The sequence below is a fragment of the Armigeres subalbatus genome, chromosome 3 (genome assembly GCF_024139115.2).
Source record: "Armigeres subalbatus isolate Guangzhou_Male chromosome 3, GZ_Asu_2, whole genome shotgun sequence".
In the NCBI taxonomy this organism is placed as follows: Eukaryota; Metazoa; Arthropoda; class Insecta; order Diptera; family Culicidae; genus Armigeres; species Armigeres subalbatus.
This window is the reverse complement of record NC_085141.1, coordinates 289095437-289111755: the sequence shown is the minus strand read 5'-3', so window position 1 is coordinate 289111755 and position 16319 is coordinate 289095437. Positions and strand designations below refer to the sequence as shown.

General features: G+C 38.8%; 3 protein-coding genes and 1 long non-coding RNA gene across 5 annotated transcripts; all 4 read right to left on the bottom strand.

Moving 5' to 3' along the window:
- Window positions 1-251: 251 nt before the first annotated feature.
- LOC134220229 (ADP-ribosylation factor-like protein 1) lies at window positions 252-3227 on the bottom strand. Its single transcript, XM_062699222.1, has 4 exons — window positions 3049-3227; window positions 2656-2872; window positions 2485-2596; window positions 252-973 (listed from the first exon to the last, which is right to left on the bottom strand). The coding sequence occupies exons 1-4, from the start codon at window positions 3050-3052 to the stop codon at window positions 764-766; spliced, it is 543 nt and encodes a 180-aa protein (XP_062555206.1). The 5' UTR covers window positions 3053-3227; the 3' UTR covers window positions 252-763.
- Window positions 3228-5606: 2379 nt separating this feature from the next.
- LOC134220228 (uncharacterized) lies at window positions 5607-7214 on the bottom strand. Of its 2 annotated transcripts, XR_009981813.1 has the most exons (4): window positions 6935-7214; window positions 6740-6875; window positions 6344-6665; window positions 5607-6054 (listed from the first exon to the last, which is right to left on the bottom strand). It is a non-coding gene; the product is annotated as an uncharacterized LOC134220228 (long non-coding RNA). The 2 variants fall into 2 exon arrangements; XR_009981812.1 differs by having other exon boundaries at window positions 6740-7211.
- A 761-nt stretch (window positions 7215-7975) lies between these two features.
- On the bottom strand, window positions 7976-13433 carry LOC134222543 (uncharacterized protein K02A2.6-like). Its single transcript, XM_062701709.1, has 3 exons — window positions 12516-13433; window positions 11031-12471; window positions 7976-8424 (listed from the first exon to the last, which is right to left on the bottom strand). Exons 1-3 carry the CDS (start codon window positions 13431-13433, stop codon window positions 8258-8260), a joined length of 2526 nt encoding a protein of 841 aa, XP_062557693.1. The 3' UTR covers window positions 7976-8257.
- A 38-nt stretch (window positions 13434-13471) lies between these two features.
- On the bottom strand, window positions 13472-14689 carry LOC134222542 (uncharacterized). The gene is made up of 2 exons (XM_062701708.1): window positions 14144-14689; window positions 13472-13990 (listed from the first exon to the last, which is right to left on the bottom strand). Exons 1-2 carry the CDS (start codon window positions 14654-14656, stop codon window positions 13472-13474), a joined length of 1032 nt encoding a protein of 343 aa, XP_062557692.1. The 5' UTR covers window positions 14657-14689.
- Between the last annotated feature and the right edge of the window lie 1630 nt (window positions 14690-16319).

Sequence of the window (16319 nt, the reverse complement as noted above, 5' to 3'; positions counted from 1 at the left end):
AATGACGGCTTTGACAGGTTTTGTTCTATTATTGGCAGGAGGGTTTTTTATGTCTGACTATGCTCAAATTTGGCCTAAACATTCTTTGCATATCAAAGAACATTGTGGCCAAATTTCATAACATTTGGTCGACAAAAACCCCCCTGCCAATAATAGAACAAAACCTGCCAAAGCCGTCTTTCCCCCTACCTCTTTTCAACAATTTCTTAGGAATAAATGGAACTAGTCTTTCGAATGAACTTATATAGCAATTGTATATATGTATTATTTTATTGACGGTAAATTAAATTAATGCGACACGGTGTTTTACCTATCCATTATACAAGCTGCATTACGCATTGTTAAACACATTCTTCTTTACTCTCACGATGCAGCTATCAAAGGACACAAAACGCTTTGAATAATTATTTAAAAGGAAATGCGCATTCAAACTAATATATAATGCTTTGCTTTTCTTAGTTTAGGGAAGGTCACAAGAATGCACATTTTTTAACGAAAAAGAACAAAAAACTAACGGCGAAACAATAGCTAACGGTTTTCTTGAGTCTTCTTCTATACAAAGTTTTTGCTGGTAATCGAAATTAATGTAGTCATACGAAACGGGGCATAAACCGAACACAATAATTTCTGCTTAATAATCCTTGCCCGTTCACAAACAGTTCTCGGCAAAAATGCGTAAGAATCGGAAAACTTTATCTCATAGTTTGTTGTGTTTTTTGTTTGTTTTTGGGATGTCGTAGGTTGTCGGTCCGTCGCTGGCTGACTATTTTCGGGACTGTAACGCATTTGCTAGCCAATCCATTGCTTGGTCGAGTCCTTCGCCTTTGGTTGCCGAAGTTTTAAAGATTTGGAACGTTCGATTCTTCAGGGCTTCCAGTCCGAGCGCTTGGTGCACTTCGGCCACACTCATGCATCCCTCCATGTCCTGTTTGTTCGCTAACACTACCAAAATTGCTCCCGCCAGTTCGTCTTCCTACAAGTTTTAGAAAGTGTATTTTATTAATTATACTCATTATTTGAAACAAATATTGTTATAAATATGTCGCCATTAATGTTTAGCTAAATACAAAATATATATGAGTATCATATCAATTAATTTACCCGAGTTGTAGCGCTTATATTAGTAGTACAGTATATCCTATTCCGATTACAAACTTCATCACTTGACAAAGAACATCTTGTACCATTATAATCACCCCCATTCTTGTTTACGGACGAAAGAAACTTTCGAACGAATGCAGTTCGTTCGAATCGTTTTCCCATTTGATTTTGCTGGCGTAAACGAGAATGCGCATCAGTTTTCGTTTGAAAGCGCGTTCGTACGTAAACAAGAATAAGGGTGAATACATTCACCCATATTCTTGTTTACGTACGAACACGCTTTCGAACGAAAGTTGGAGCGCATTCTCGTTTACGCTAGCAAAATCAAATGGAGTAAACAAGAATAAGGGTGATTATTTCTTCCTAGTAAAAATCAAATGTGTATTATTATAACCATTCGCTATAAAACTACCATAGGGGTAGTAGGGGCAATATGAACATACGGGGCAATATGAGCCACCCTCATTTTGAGCTTATTGACTAGTTTTATCATGTAAAAGTTATAAGAGGATGCTCCACATATGCATCAACGTGAAAACCGTATTAAAATTCAATTCAAACATGAAAATATACTTGAAAGTGTAAATTTTTGCTGCATAGGCAAAATTATTAAAAGATTTGAAGTTTATAAAAATGACCATTGACCAATTGAAATGTGGCTGTTCAAACGGTGAAGAGTGACAAATCGGTTCAGTCCGCTGTTGTGCGGTTTTTCAATTTTATTTGGTATGGAATACTCATCACAACTGTTGTAGGAATATCATAATCTTCCATATTACGATACTTTTTTCGCCTAAATAAAGGTTTTAGATGGGTGGCCCATACTGCCTCAAATGGTGGCTCATATTGCCCCGTATAGTCGGGAACACACATTGAAATCAATACATTTTCAAAAGTGCATTCCAACAATTTCTAAACGCATTTTTCGTCATTCATCGACGTAATATGAAAGGTAACATTCTCTAGTATAAGTCAACTACATTTAAACGATGTTTTTTTGAGTTTTTCGGCGCTTTTCGGAACGATTTCCTTAGGTGGCCCATATTGCCCCGATCACCCCTACTCGATATATAATCAGAAAAAAGGAATATTACCGTTGTGATTTTGATAACACAAGAAATCAACATTTCTTATTCTGGTCTTCTTTTTGTATGTGTTTTATGTAATATCAATTAAATATATTATATTGAACCCCAAAGTTCATGCCTTGTCGTTTACTTCAATAAAGAATTTTAGTTGGTTTGAACTGGTTCATTATTTTTTATTGACCTTTAACCGTATTAGTTAGTTGGGTCCGACAGAATTTTAGTGAAATAGACTGAATCACAGAAACTATTTTAATAAAAAATAAAAAATAAAATAAAACCTAGAGTTGGTACTCACCCTTAGCATATACAAAAGCTCGTCCTTAGAAATCCCTATCCTATCCTTATCTGCTGAATCCACTACGTAGATGATAGCGTCTGTGTTGCTGTAATAACATCGCCAATATGGCCTGAAACAAAACAAAAGCAGTTCAAACGAGCCTTCAGCATAAATCCATACCTGGCTTACCTTATACTGGTCTGACCGCCCAGATCCCACACCTGGAACTTTAGGTTTTTGTATGTGACCTGTTCAACATTGAAGCCGATTGTTGGAATTGTCGTAACCACTTCACCGACTTGCAATCGGTACAGAATTGTTGTCTTTCCAGCACCGTCCAGTCCCAGAATCAATATGCGCATCTCCCGATTCCCCAGAAGGCCACGAAAGTAGCTAAATAGTCCTCCTAAAATCGAAAACAAGAAACAATAATTTCCCGAGTCTCGTAGACAAGTACCTAAATTAGCTTTCAAAATACGCGAAGTGTTTTTTCTGCAACTGGGTGAAAGCCCCACAGTGATTATTCGACGGAACCCTGTGCTACACTTTCCTACGACCGTCGATCTTGTAAACATTACTCACCCATATTTTTCCTGCTCGATTCCCTGAAAGCACTACACCAATTTGGTCACGATATCGATTTCCGAACGATTGTGCTGGTCCAGCTGTTGGCGTATATCCCGATAGGGAAAAGGTGTCGGAAAAACCGTCGGAAGGAAAACTAATGACGAAAATCTTGCGACTGCATCAACTGCGCTTGTTTTTGACAGATTGCGTGCGGTGACAGTTATTGACGTGTTCAATAAATTTGCGGCTAACATCTGAAAACTGCCTGTTTTTGAAATACCTTTGGTAAATAATTAAAAACAAAGCAGAATCATGCCTTATTTGTCGTTAAACTGGCCATTTACAGTGAATGTTATATTTTTGTCATGTAGTGTTCGCTTTGATTGTGAAAAATAAGTCATAAATTATTTACTATTACCTTTTTTACATAAACAGTATTTTTATCATTTAGAGAATATTGGCATATAACAGAAGTTGAGCTAGAAGTCAGCCAAGAGTAGAGCTGTGCGATATCACTGTTGACGTTAAATTTTGCGTAAGACCACGTTCAGACTACGTGCTATATCACTTGATATAGATTATAGATAGTAGAATCTATAGATGAGCGAAAGCATGGCTGAGTCGATTTTTTTGCCCGTGCACACGCGCATATGACGTCACAGCCCTTAACGTTTCCATTGAAATCGTGACGTCATGCTCGTTTGGAGACACGTTTGACAGTTCGTTTGGAGACAGTGGATTTATCTTCGCTCATCTATATATTCCACTATCTATAATATAGATCATCTTGATTTTTCTTTTCTTGATGGACTATCCTTCTCCACTGGACTCGATCCTGGGCCAATCTCTCCCAGTCGCCCTGAACGTTGAGCGCCCTCAGATCCTCTTCAACTGCAAAAAGCCATCGTGTACGCGGCTTTCCACGAAGCCTACGGCATTTTTCGGGTTCTCTACTGAATATTATCTTCGCTTGACGCTCTTTCGGCATACGAACAACGTGTCCAGCCTACCGTAATCTGGCGTATTGTATAAGCTTTAGTATGTAATTATGTATTAGATGATTTTCTTCATATTTTGAGAATATCTTGTGAGATTTGAAGTGCAATTTAAAGGTAACATTAGTGAGTGAGTTTATAAAAATTATAAGTGGTGTAAAACGTTGTGTGTTTGTTTCTTTGTTTAGTGAACTGAGGTCCTTTGTATCGCGAATTCTGCTTGATTTTTTTATTAAATCTATTACTACGAAAAAGGTAATTATACTCAATTATGTTAGCGATTTAACTTAATACTAAAATAAATTCGTGTTGGACACGCAGCGCGCTGCGCTTTTATCGTACGGCTGGAAATTTTCGTCGTCTTGTGGCGACCGTCCAAGGTTCCGTCGTGGTGCGAGCAACGAATTCCGTTCAAGATCATAGAGACCAGTGTGTACCGTGAAGGCCCGCCTCAAGAAGGTATTTTTTTTTTTTTTATTCCTTTATTTATTTGTTAGGCACTCTGTGTTACTTAACCGCTACTGTGCCGAGATCTACTGTGGTATTCTGCTCTACAGAATCCACACAGAATCTATTTTTAGATTTCCATTACCATTATTGTTGTCGTTGCCAGTCCATCTCATCGTGAGTCCATTGTGTCCGTTTGTCCATGCCGTGTATTCAACGATCGTTGCATTGTTCGGTTGCCATTAATCCGGGTAACGTTGGAGGAATGCCTCCGAGAAGAACAAGTTGTCAGTCGTCATCAGGCAGCCGTGACGGTAAGGCGTGTACCCCAAACGCCACCGTATGGGCTGCGGATCTGGCGACTGACGAGGGTTTGGTGGAGGGGCTGGGAATCGAACCCATGACCATTCGCTTGTAAGGCGAACGTGTAGCCAACTACGCTACCGGACCCCCCTCAAGAAGGTAGTTAAACGGAGTGTGTGAAGTCATTCAAACATCGTAGCGAAGAATCTTTCATCGGTCGTCCATTGCCGAAGATAAGGTCGCTCTCCGTCAATTTCTGTGGACCGGAGCAATCCGAGAGCACATGTCGTCCATTGCACGCAGTGAACCCGATCCGAACCGAAAGATAGATATTTCGCCGATCCCCGCTCGGTGGTACGGAAAGGTACGCGAGGCCGGGTCGCTTTGGGTACGTGCGCATTAGGGTGTCCCAAAATTGGACCAAGTCTGGGATTTTGGGGGCTCAACCTTCAAATGAAAGCTTAGGGTATAACAAAAGAAAAATTGTTCTACGACAACTCTGGGAAATGACGTTTAGGGGTGGCCCCGACGCGTTTTATGAAAAAAGTGCATTTTTTATACACTGTCGAAAAAATCCATATCAGGTTTATGTGTGAGCGATATAGATTTTTGCAATTGCCCAATTTAAATACATTTTATGTGTATGAAACATAACAAATGTATAAGCGGTACACATATATTCGATTATTGATAAGTTATTCTTTTTATATCATCTGTTGATAACTTTGAATAATATTCCTCCATAAAATTAATATTCATTCATCAATATAGTTTATATTAGTATCTTAGTATATAGAGCTTTCAAATCCAAAAATTAATGCAAACATCTAAATTTATTCATATTTAACTTTTATTTCCACGAAAAAAACAGTTATACATCGTTTGGTAGCATATGAATTATGTAGTGTTACTTTTTGATGACAAATTCTAACTTTCCTGCGAATAACACACATTTCTTTCAAGTATGGAACCAGCTGAAGTGGGCATCGATATTATAATCATCACATTACACACATCGCATAGAATTCAGCAGCAGCTCTTATAACGACCAAAATCCTACATTCCAGAAATTGAAAATTACTCCGGTGGTTTTCGTTTACGACTCGGAGCAATCCTCGGAGCAATCATCCGTAACAGTGGTTTCAAACAGGTTTCAAATAGGGCGCTTTCGCCGAGTTGGAGCTTTCGTTACGCAACCTTTTGAGCATCGCAGGCAGCAGTTATCCATCGATGAGTTTCTACCTTTCGAATAAGTTGATGCACAACTGGTGAACAGCTACAAAAAAAAAACACAACAATGAGAATTTTATGTTCTATGGCCATATTTGCCTTATGGCGGTACCTCCAAAGCCCTTGACAAAGAACGGAGAACGACACAAGCTTTTCCTAGCCGAAGAATTCCGAAGACGGCACATCCCGCAAAAAAGGCAAAACCAGCCCAACCCGATATGCTTCCTCTTTACCGATTTTCAGCGAAAAAAAAAACCTATGTCGTTCCCTATTCTTTCAATCCTTGGCATTTTTGAGCCAGACGGTTATCCGAGGTAAATAATTTGAACACTTACCTTGCGTTACAAAAGGCGACGAATATGAACGCTAAAGTTGCTCTCAAACTTGAACGAATCATCAACGAAAACATTACAGCTCAGAGCAGTCCTTTCCGCCCTGGGTCGCTTCCAGAGTCAGCGGATTATTTTTGTACCGAAACACTTCTAGCAGCGTATATGCAGGGTTCCATTTAGGAAGTTCAGTTGAGAACCGGTTTGTTGTGCCTAAGACGAAGACTGTCTCCTCAATTACGGTTTTGGCAGGATCAAAAAGAGGATGATAGACCACGTAGAATACGAAATAATTATCTGCGCAGAGCGTATTCACTGACATCCGCACCTAGAGGAACCATAATAAATAATAAGAGCAATTAAATATTTAGACATAAACACTAGAAAAAGCTTAAATGTTACCTGCCGGCAAATATTGGTTTTGTGACGCTTGAAAATAGACCGCAGCTTCATTGTGACCTGAGATTTGCGACTCGGCATTTGGTTATTGTTAAAATTTTATTGCGAACATGGCAAAAACACTGCACCAAAACTAAAACTTGTAGGTATTTAAAGAGTTATTTATTAGAAAATTGTTGGTTTATTAGCAAATAGCACCATGGTTTGCACGACACAACCGGATTTTTTCAGACACCATTTTGTTATTTTTTGTTTCGCTTTGTCTTTTTGAATCGGTCATCATCTTCATTACCAAAATGAATCCATTTTATGTGTCAGACGTTATGGATTTTGACTATTGGATCTCACACATATTTTTGATTTGTTATGCTTATTACAATAATTATACATGCTGATTGAGCATATATGCACGATTTTGAAATGTATTACATACACATGCAATATAAAAGTCATACTTTCTGACTATTTTATTAGTGGCCACACATGTTTAAAATTATTGGATTATTTGCAGTGTAGGTAACATCAAAAATACCGGTATATCGGAAAGAAATTCGACGAAACCCATCCATTTTATATTTTTTACAATTAACTTAGGGTCTATACTTTATGGTAAAACTTTGATACCGCATGTTTTAGCTCTATATATTTTTTACTGATGCTTTAAATGCCCAAAAATGATGAATTTTTCTTAATATTTTTTTATTAATGCATCCAAAACGGGTATCCATCATAATGCTTTTGAAACTAGATATACATAGAAAGATGGGGAATTTTATAACGAATATTCTGCTAAAAATAGCAACCTCCTATCTCTATCCGTTTAAAAGTTATTCACGATTTACTGCAGCTTGGAAAAGACTTTTTGAAATTTCGGATCATAATACCTGGATCATGTTTAAGTAAAGAAACGCCTACTTTTCCATACCAACCAAATGAGTGCTTTAATAACCAATATAGCATTCATATGAGTTGCATAAAATTGATTTTAATACTTATTTGAGTGTTATAATGGAAACCCAACGATGGACCAGCAGTAACATGACTGACTACAAATTGTTCAGTTAGTCTGGGTGAGTACTCAAATAGATTGATGAATATGGTTTCAAAACTACCCATAGGTAGTTCAGCTATCGTTTCATGGTTTGGTGAGCTGTGCAATGTTTCACGATAACATGGAAATTGTAGCGTCTCCCTTGGGTATTGATGTTCAAGTCGTTTTCGGAACCGAAATAAAAACCACTGATTTATTCACCGGTTACTTTTATTGACGACCACTCGCGACAGTAATTGGATTCGTTCTGTCTTAGACCAACCTGAATACCGGATATTATTTACTTCTCCCTCTTTTCATTCTTTCTCACTCTCTTCAAATCGATCTTACGTTACTTACCACGTTGAGGGGTAAGACATTGATGCTCAACAAGAATATGGTTATAATATGGACTCTACATCTCTTTTCTACTCTAATAAAAATAAAACAATGAAAAAAAAAATGCTTCTGATACAGGTTGCTTGAACCATCTAGTGGCTACTATATCTAGCTGGTAATTTCTTATCACGTTTGGGACGTATCAATGTACTGTATTCCTTGGCTTGAAGTCTCTTCATTGTGTTTCCTTCCTTTGCTGTTGTTGGACCATCCCTCTCATCAAGTTCTGCTTCTGGTACATCCTGATAGTGAGCAGGTCCTGTAAAGATATTTTTTTTTTGTTTTGAAATGAAATAAATATAAAGATTATTGCATGGTCATGAGTGCCACGTATTTAAATGCTATAGTCGGAATCTTAAACAAATCATTCCCGAGAAGTAGTTGCTATGCTATGAAACAAAAACGTGTAGTGGTACAAGCTGGCATGAACATTATTACACAGATAATCCCTAAATTATATTGATTTTATTTCAATATTTAAGTTGTGCTGCTATAAATATAAATATTGTAATATTGATCGAATACCATAATGTCTGTCATTAGTATAATTCCTGTATGAAAAATTACACCCCTGGATTATATTCTCAACTGTCGACGTAATCGACAGAACCCCTTTTCAATCTGTCACTTTGCACGGATAAAAATAAAAAAGCTAAAAAGATTAAATTCTAATCTAAAACCATATTTGATCTATCCACTCATTGCTTTGCATAATTCTGCAAAAATCTATGAATGAATATTTTTAGTTTAATCCTTGGAATGATTATACCTTTTTTATCTAATAGAGATTAACTTATTTTTTCGGTCAAAAGATTTCCTCTTCACAAAACAAAGACGTGTCAACATCGGTTTCAACATTGAAAAGTAACATGAGGGTGTTTCACATATTCATAATTTATTTCTCGCTTAACAATTGATTAGGGCCTACAATGAAAAGTAAACAAATTCAATTTTAACACCCTTCGATAGTATCCTCTAATAGCTACTAATAGTATAAAAATATTCCGCATCTTCAATTAAATAACTTAGAAAAAACTAATTTTTGATTGGGCCTACAACGTGTTATTTTCAAAATATGTGTAGGTCCACCCTAAAAAACGGCCAAGCCACTCGTTTTTTTCTGTCTGGGATAAGCCTTCTCCAATTTCGGGCCGATAGCGGGATTTTTTTCCGAACCGTCATCGGCCCGACCTCGGAGAGAGAAAATTTCCCCTCCCGAAAAGCCTTATCCCGTGTTTACTTTCGAAAAATGCCATAAACAAAGGGTCTATGAATGACAAGCAAATGCAGAATGACTTATCAAGAGGGCCTATTCCGGAGAAAAATATGAGAATAGACTTAAAATTTTATTTTAACGATTTCGACACATTTTTGCATGTTTTCGATGCAATTAAGGTTATGGATGGATAGATAGTGTTTATTATGTGCTTTTGGGAGTTTTTGCTGCTTAAAATAACATAAACCTGGGAAATAGGAATAGAAATTGTGATGCATTTTTTCGAACAGCATTTTCTCAATGTTTACGTTTTGGCTGTAGGCCCTTTTCAAATGTTACGCGAGATTTATGCCTAATCAAAACTATTACCAATTAAATTTTTGGTTTTTCCACGTTTTTCCACGGTTTTTCCACGAATTAAACAGAAGGACGACGGTTCGTGACCGAAGCGCGATTATCCGCAAACTTTCTGGCGAAAATCTTATTTTCGCGCTCTTTCGAATGCACGAACGAAACAATTCCATTGCCGCACCTCGTGCCTCGCCTTGTGCCGCACGATGTGGAATTTGCCATTATTTTGGTTGATTGCTTAGCGGGGTCTGAATGGTGAATCAATTAATATCTGAAGAATAAATAAACTGATCAGTGTTTCGATTAAAAAACAGCGGGAGAAAAAACTCACCTCAATATACCAGGTGGAACAAAATGAATATGCGAAAAAGTTTCCCGAAATTCCCGTTGTCTGCGAAATATTCACTATTACGATGGCCAAAGGCGTTGATGATCACGAGTAGCGAGCAGCATTCACTTTCAAAAACGTTTTTAAATGTCGGCTAATATCCGTATATAACATAGTGAAAATAATATTGGCAGCTGCCATTTTCAAAGCGAAATCTGTTCACCAAGTCACAAGATTAAAAATGAATATCTGAAAAGCAAATAAAAGCTTATATTCTGACAAATCATTTGAAAATATTAATTTATAAGCATTTAAAACATTAAAATCTGGAAAAGTTTTTTCATGAATAAATAATAAGCTATTTAGCTTTTTCATTTTTATCCGTGTGTGAAGTTTCGCATTTCGCACGGCTGCTTATCTCGTAAGTAAATATATTTTACTTTTACATATTCCAGTGCTAATCAGGAATATTATATTATTTTAGCATTGATGTACAAATAATAAAGCGTCCCGCATGAAGAAGAAAATCTATGCAATGAGTAAGTATGATGTATTATAGATGCTTACAATCTATTTACAGAAATACGCTGTGTAGCAAGGGAATTTGGTATCATTTCGCAGGTACATATCATTCATTCATTACTATAGGGCAAAGTTCCCCTATGTGGCAACGCGAAACAATGTATTCGTAGAAAAAAAAACAAAATTGATTCTTAGGAAGTGCTTAAAACTGTAAGAGTTACAGTTACCAGTGAAAAATATTTGAAATCATTGGTAATACTCGATCTTGCACATTGCAATTTTTTTTGACTTCGCAAAAACTAACTAAGCTTCTTATTTATGTTGAAACAATAATGGTGTGAAACCCTATAATGTGTTTGTGGTCTGACATACACGGCTCAAGCATTAGTCAAGCCTTGCCTGAAACAAGTTAGTAATAAATCAACAAAAAAATGAATTTAGTACTTACGAAAGACCGGAGTTTCTGGTTCGATGTCCTGCTCAGATGCTTTTGTCGATGGCCATTTCCTCAGGTGAGACACCGGGCGGCGGTACATAACACCTTCTTCGTTAGTGACGACCACGTCATTTCCTGTTCTCTTTATAACTTTAAACTTATCGAGTTTGAACTTTGGTTCAAGTTTTCCAGTCTCGTAGTTTTTCAATAGAACATCGTCGCCAACTTCGATATCCGATGGTTTGGCATGCCTACGGTGATCCGCATAAGCTTTCCCCTGCATCTTTTTAATAGCATCTTTGTCTCGAGTTTCTTCATCTTGACGCCAATGAGTTTCAGTCCTTAAAGACGGAAGTAAATCTTTAACTGGTCCGCCGGTCAATAATTCCATCGGTGCTTTTCCTGTTACTGAGTGAGGTGTCGTGTTGTATGCATACACATAATCTTGAACGGCTTTTCTCCAATCAGCTTTAATCGCTTTAGCAATACGTAGGGTACGTAATATTCCCTGATTTTGCCTTTCCACTAAGCCATTCATCTGTGGCCAATAAGGAATAGTACGAACAAGGCGGATGTTTTTAGAATTGCAGTAATTGGAGAATTCTTCACTGGAAAATGGTGGCCCATTATCACTACGGATAGTTTCAGGATATGTGTGTTCTCGAAACATTTCTTCAAGAGCCTCAATTGTCTTTGATGCATTAGTTCCTTTCATTTCAGTTACCCTGATAAAGCGACTGTAATAATCGACAGTAACCAGAAATGTAGCACATTCTTTTGCCGAAAAAAAATCAATAGCGATTTCTTGCCAAGCTCGATCCGGCATTTCCTTCCGCAGCATAGGTTCCGGTGGACATTGTGAGCTGACAGCTGCACATCCAGCGCACTCTTGAGTGTATTCCCTGACGTCTCGGTCCATGTATGGCCACCATACCTTCTCACGAAGGTTACGTCGCATTGTCACTATTCCAGGATGCCCTCGATGGGCTATCACCAATGCTCTCCGTCTAAGGCTTGATGGAAGAATGATTCTCTCGTCTCTCACTATGATTCCGTCAATAATCCCTAATTCATTTGAGAAGGCTTGGTAGCTGATTAGGCCTGGAGACCATTCATGGCTTTGTAACGCTTTCGACACCGCTTGAAGAACTTCGTCTCGAATGGTTTCGTCCTTGATTTGTTGAAGAGAGATTGCTGCAGGGCCGTCACCGATTGCACACAAATAATGCTCTGTCGCTTCGTCAAATGGTATGTCAGTTGTCGTTTCCGCTTTTACGCTCAATCGTGAGAGGACATCTGAAATATTAGATGTGCCAGGGATATGCTTCACGCAAAAATCGTACGGCTGGAGCCTTAACGCCCATCCTTCAGCTCTCGAACAAGCACGCTTTCCTTGTTGGTGTTTTCCTCCATAGATGTATTCTAATGTTTTATGATCAGTAAATATTGTGAACTGTGTCCCGAACAAATAGGGTAGAATTTTTCGACCGCCCAAACAACTGCCAACGCTTCACGTTGAGTTTGCGGGTAAACTCCTTCCGTTTTAGTCAGACCTTTAGAGGCGAAGCTTATAATTCGTGACGTTTGTTCACCATTTCGCTGCGTGAGTACTGCACCAAGTCCCACTGGAGAAGCATCTACGTACAATTCAGTCTTGTCCTTTGGATCGAAGAATCCTAGCCGCCGAACAGTGTTCGACAACTCATTTCGGAGATCATCAAAAGCTTCTTGTTGTGCTTTCCCAAAGACATCAACGTCGCCTCTGATAAATTTACGCAGTGCTTCTGATCGCGTTGACAGATGCGGAATAAATTGTCCAACAAAATTGATAAGTCCAAGAAAGCTTCGTGTTTCTTCTCTCGATTCTGGTTTTCTGAAATTCTGAATAGCAGCGATCTTTTCATCTGATGGGCATATACCTGCAGTGCTCACTTTGAATCCCAAGATCTCGAGCTCAGTTACTCCAATCAGACATTTTGACTTATTCAATGTGGCATTATTCTTTTTTAGGACGGACAGCACTTTCTGCAGTCGAGTGTCATGCTCTTCTTGAGTACTTCCAGCTACCACAACGTCGTCGATGTATACCACAACACCGTCAATGCCGGCCAACATCTCGGACATTACTCGCTGGAATATCTCAGGAGCACAATTGATTCCGAACATTAGCCGCTTGAATCTCATGAGCCCTCTGCTTGTCATGAAGGTTGTGATTCCTCGAGATTCTGGGTGGAGCTCAATATGGTAGTACGCAGAAGTAATATCTAGTTTGGAGAAGATTGTTGATCCTCTTAGCTTGTTCAAGAAAGTTTCAATCATGGGGAGTGGGTAATGTTCCCGCTGTATCGCTTCATTGGGATACTTCATGTTGATGCACAATCTTATGTCGTCTTTTCCTTTGGGCACCACCACCATGGGTGATATCCATTCTGGTGGTCCTGAAACCGGTTCAATCACGTCACTATTGAGCATCTCAAGTATTTTTGATCTACTTTCTGTTCCATTGCTGCAGGAATTCTTAGGTATGCGATTTTCTTCGGTGGCACGCGGCTGTCGATAGATAATTTTATTTGAACATTCGGGAATTTCGGAAACGCTTCATTTCCAACCACTATGCTTTGAACCTCAAGCCCGACTTTCAAAACTTTTAGGTCTTCTGCCGTTCGTTTACTAAGAAGCGATTTCTGTGAACCTTCAATAACGAAGAATTCAGCGTAAGTTTTGGGCTTGAATTCATTTACTGAAATCCACGCTTCAAAGATTGTCAAGACCCGCAGTGGTTCTTGAGTAGCGTAAGCTAGAACTTTGCGATCGCATTGAAACCTTTTTTTAAAAATAGTCGCGTTGGCTTTTATGAGTTCTTCCCAAACCTGTTCGGTAACCGTATTGATTGCAGCTCCCGAATCAATTAAGAAGATAACAGGATGCTGATCAATTTTACACGTAATAAATCCATCGTTTTTTCGGCTCATCTATGCAAAAGAGACAAAATTAGGAGCTATGTTTAATACTATCTAATTTATTGGTAGAGACGCTACTATCCCTCAATTTAACATGTCAGGTATGTTTACTTGTAATTAAAGCATGTAAAAAATGACATAATGAAATAGATAAAATTATTCTACCTTCATCGAATCATCCGACGTCTTGCGATAGCCTAGGGGCTCCATGTCGTCTCGGTCGATATCTTGTACGGTATTGGTCTCCTCATCGGCACGCTTCCAAGTGCTGCGGGCTTTGAGCTGCGACTTTCTTATTGCTCTGCATTTCCTGGCGAAGTGGCCCATACGGCCGCAATTGTTGCATTTGGAATTTCGGGCAATGCACATTTTCGAGTCTTTGAAGTGTTTCCATGAACCGCAGCGATCGCATTCTGATCGAACACGATTTCCCTCATTCCACGGCTTCTCTCGTTTGAACGAAGTCATTCCGGAAGATCGCTCCTTGGATTGTTGCTTTCTGTTCCAGATTTGTTTCACCGCTGAGACGCTAGCTGAGTCGGATTCAACTTTGAACGGCTGGGATTTCTGCTTTTGCTTCATCAGTAGTTCTCGATTTATGGCGTAGTTGGTCAACTCGTCGAGGTCCATCGTGCTCTCGAGACCTTTGTCTCTAACCCTTTCATCCCGGGCACCCATAGTTACTTGTTGCAAAATTTCCTTCTCCTCCCGGTCTCGAAATCACATCTGGAAGCTTGCGTGCGAAGCTTGAGAACGAAGTGATTGAAAGATTCGTCAGCAGACTGCTTAAGCGAGCGAAAAACTTCTAATTCGACCCGCTCATTGCGTTTTCCGACGAAGAAGTGATTCAAACGTTTGACCGCGTTATCGAATTCGGGGATTTCTTCTGGTGCTAGAGGCACTTTCGATGGTTCTGGATAGATTTCTCCAGATACTGGCCTCAGATTGTAATAAATCCTTTGGAGGCCGTGGCCTCTGCGTGCTAGCATGGATACCAGTTTACCATGCTGTGAATCAATCTGGTTTAACTCCAGCAACAACTCGAACGCTCTAAGCCACTCTTCCCACTCTCGACGGAGATCCGATGCATCTACCGCTTCGTTGAAAGGCGCTAAGGGGTAACTGTTATCATCCATCTGAAAATCATTCATTTTTTCTTCTGATTATTGCATACGTAGAAAATCATGAAACATTTAATAGAGGCTTTTCTAATAACGACTGGTAAATACTAAACTGATATGTAGATTGCGAACAATTATAAATGTTTTCTAATCAACGCATCACAAAATCACAACACTTAGTTCATAACCAAATTGGATACACCTGTATCGTACCTATCAGCCTGGAGCTGTCATAATATTCTTTAGGTATGTTACTAATCAATCAGAACCTTAACCATTTTTCTTTGTGCTTCTTCACCCGGACTCAACTTTTATACCTAAATATGCTTCAGTCTCCATCTGGACTCATTTTGGTTACAATTTGTCTCTTGGTCGCTACCGGTTTATTATTATTTTTTTTATTTTTTTACCTGTTTGCACCACGGCCTTCAACCGACTTTCTTTTTTTGTGTGTGTGTGTGCGCATTTTGGTCTTCAACCAGAGGCATCTTTTCCGTTCAAGTATGTGTTTTGGTCTTCAACCGATCTCGCATCTTTTCTTTTTTCTTTTTTTTTTTTGAGCGCTTCGATCTTCAGCCGGTCTCGCATCGTTTCATTTAAGTGTGTGTGTATGTGCTTCTGTCTTCATCTGGTCTCGCATATTTTAAATGTGTGCGCTTTGGTCTTCAACCAGTTTCGCATCTTTTGCTTTAAGTGTGTGTGCTTCGGTCTTCAACCGGTCTCGCATCTTTTACATTTGATTGCCAGGCTTGCTAACAAGCTTACCCTCCACAATGTATGTATATTTTAGTCTATACAGAATATACCTATCTCGGACCAGAGTAAGGACTTCTTGTAAATAGTGTGCGTGCGCTTCTATATGACCATTCCTAAATCTTAGGTATGGCCGTCAACCACGCCATTTTTTTAATTTTATTTTTTTTTAGATTCGATTATCAATTGTTTTTTTCTTTCTAAAACTTTTACACCTTTAACCTTCTAATGAATCCACCATTTTGCTCTCACAGTCTACAGTTTCGGCATGTTAATGAATGAAAAAAACATCTTCAGAAAGCGATAAAAAAATACTCAAATTACTAGAGCTAGGTCTGACAGCCTCTTTTACACGAAATAAATCCTCCTTCCACTTGTTAGCACTCACCTTGATTTATCCGTTCGGCTGCGCCAAATTGTAGCGTCTCCCTTGGGTATTGATGTTCAAGTCGTTTTCGGAACCGAAA

What these genes read in the sequence shown, in the direction of transcription:
- LOC134220229 (XM_062699222.1), bottom strand. An exon ending in GGCGGTCAGACCAGTATAAG is followed by an intron (nt 2,597 to 2,655) that starts GTAAGCCAGGTA and finishes GTTTTGTTTCAG; the next exon opens with GCCATATTGGCGATGTTATT. An exon ending in AGCTTTTGTATATGCTAAGG is followed by an intron (nt 974 to 2,484) that starts GTGAGTACCAAC and finishes TAAAACTTGTAG; the next exon opens with GAAGACGAACTGGCGGGAGC.
- LOC134222543 (XM_062701709.1), bottom strand. Translation starts at nt 13,433, where the DNA reads ATGGTGGTGGTGCCCAAAGGAAAAGACGACATAAGATTGTGCATCAAC. An exon ending in AACGTGAAGCGTTGGCAGTT is followed by an intron (nt 12,472 to 12,515) that starts GTTTGGGCGGTC and finishes TTCGGGACACAG; the next exon opens with TTCACAATATTTACTGATCA. An exon ending in ACCAGAAACTCCGGTCTTTC is followed by an intron (nt 8,425 to 11,030) that starts GTAAGTACTAAA and finishes ATATCTTTACAG; the next exon opens with GACCTGCTCACTATCAGGAT.
- LOC134222542 (XM_062701708.1), bottom strand. Translation starts at nt 14,656, where the DNA reads ATGGGTGCCCGGGATGAAAGGGTTAGAGACAAAGGTCTCGAGAGCACG. An exon ending in CGTCGGATGATTCGATGAAG is followed by an intron (nt 13,991 to 14,143) that starts GTAGAATAATTT and finishes TCTTTTGCATAG; the next exon opens with ATGAGCCGAAAAAACGATGG.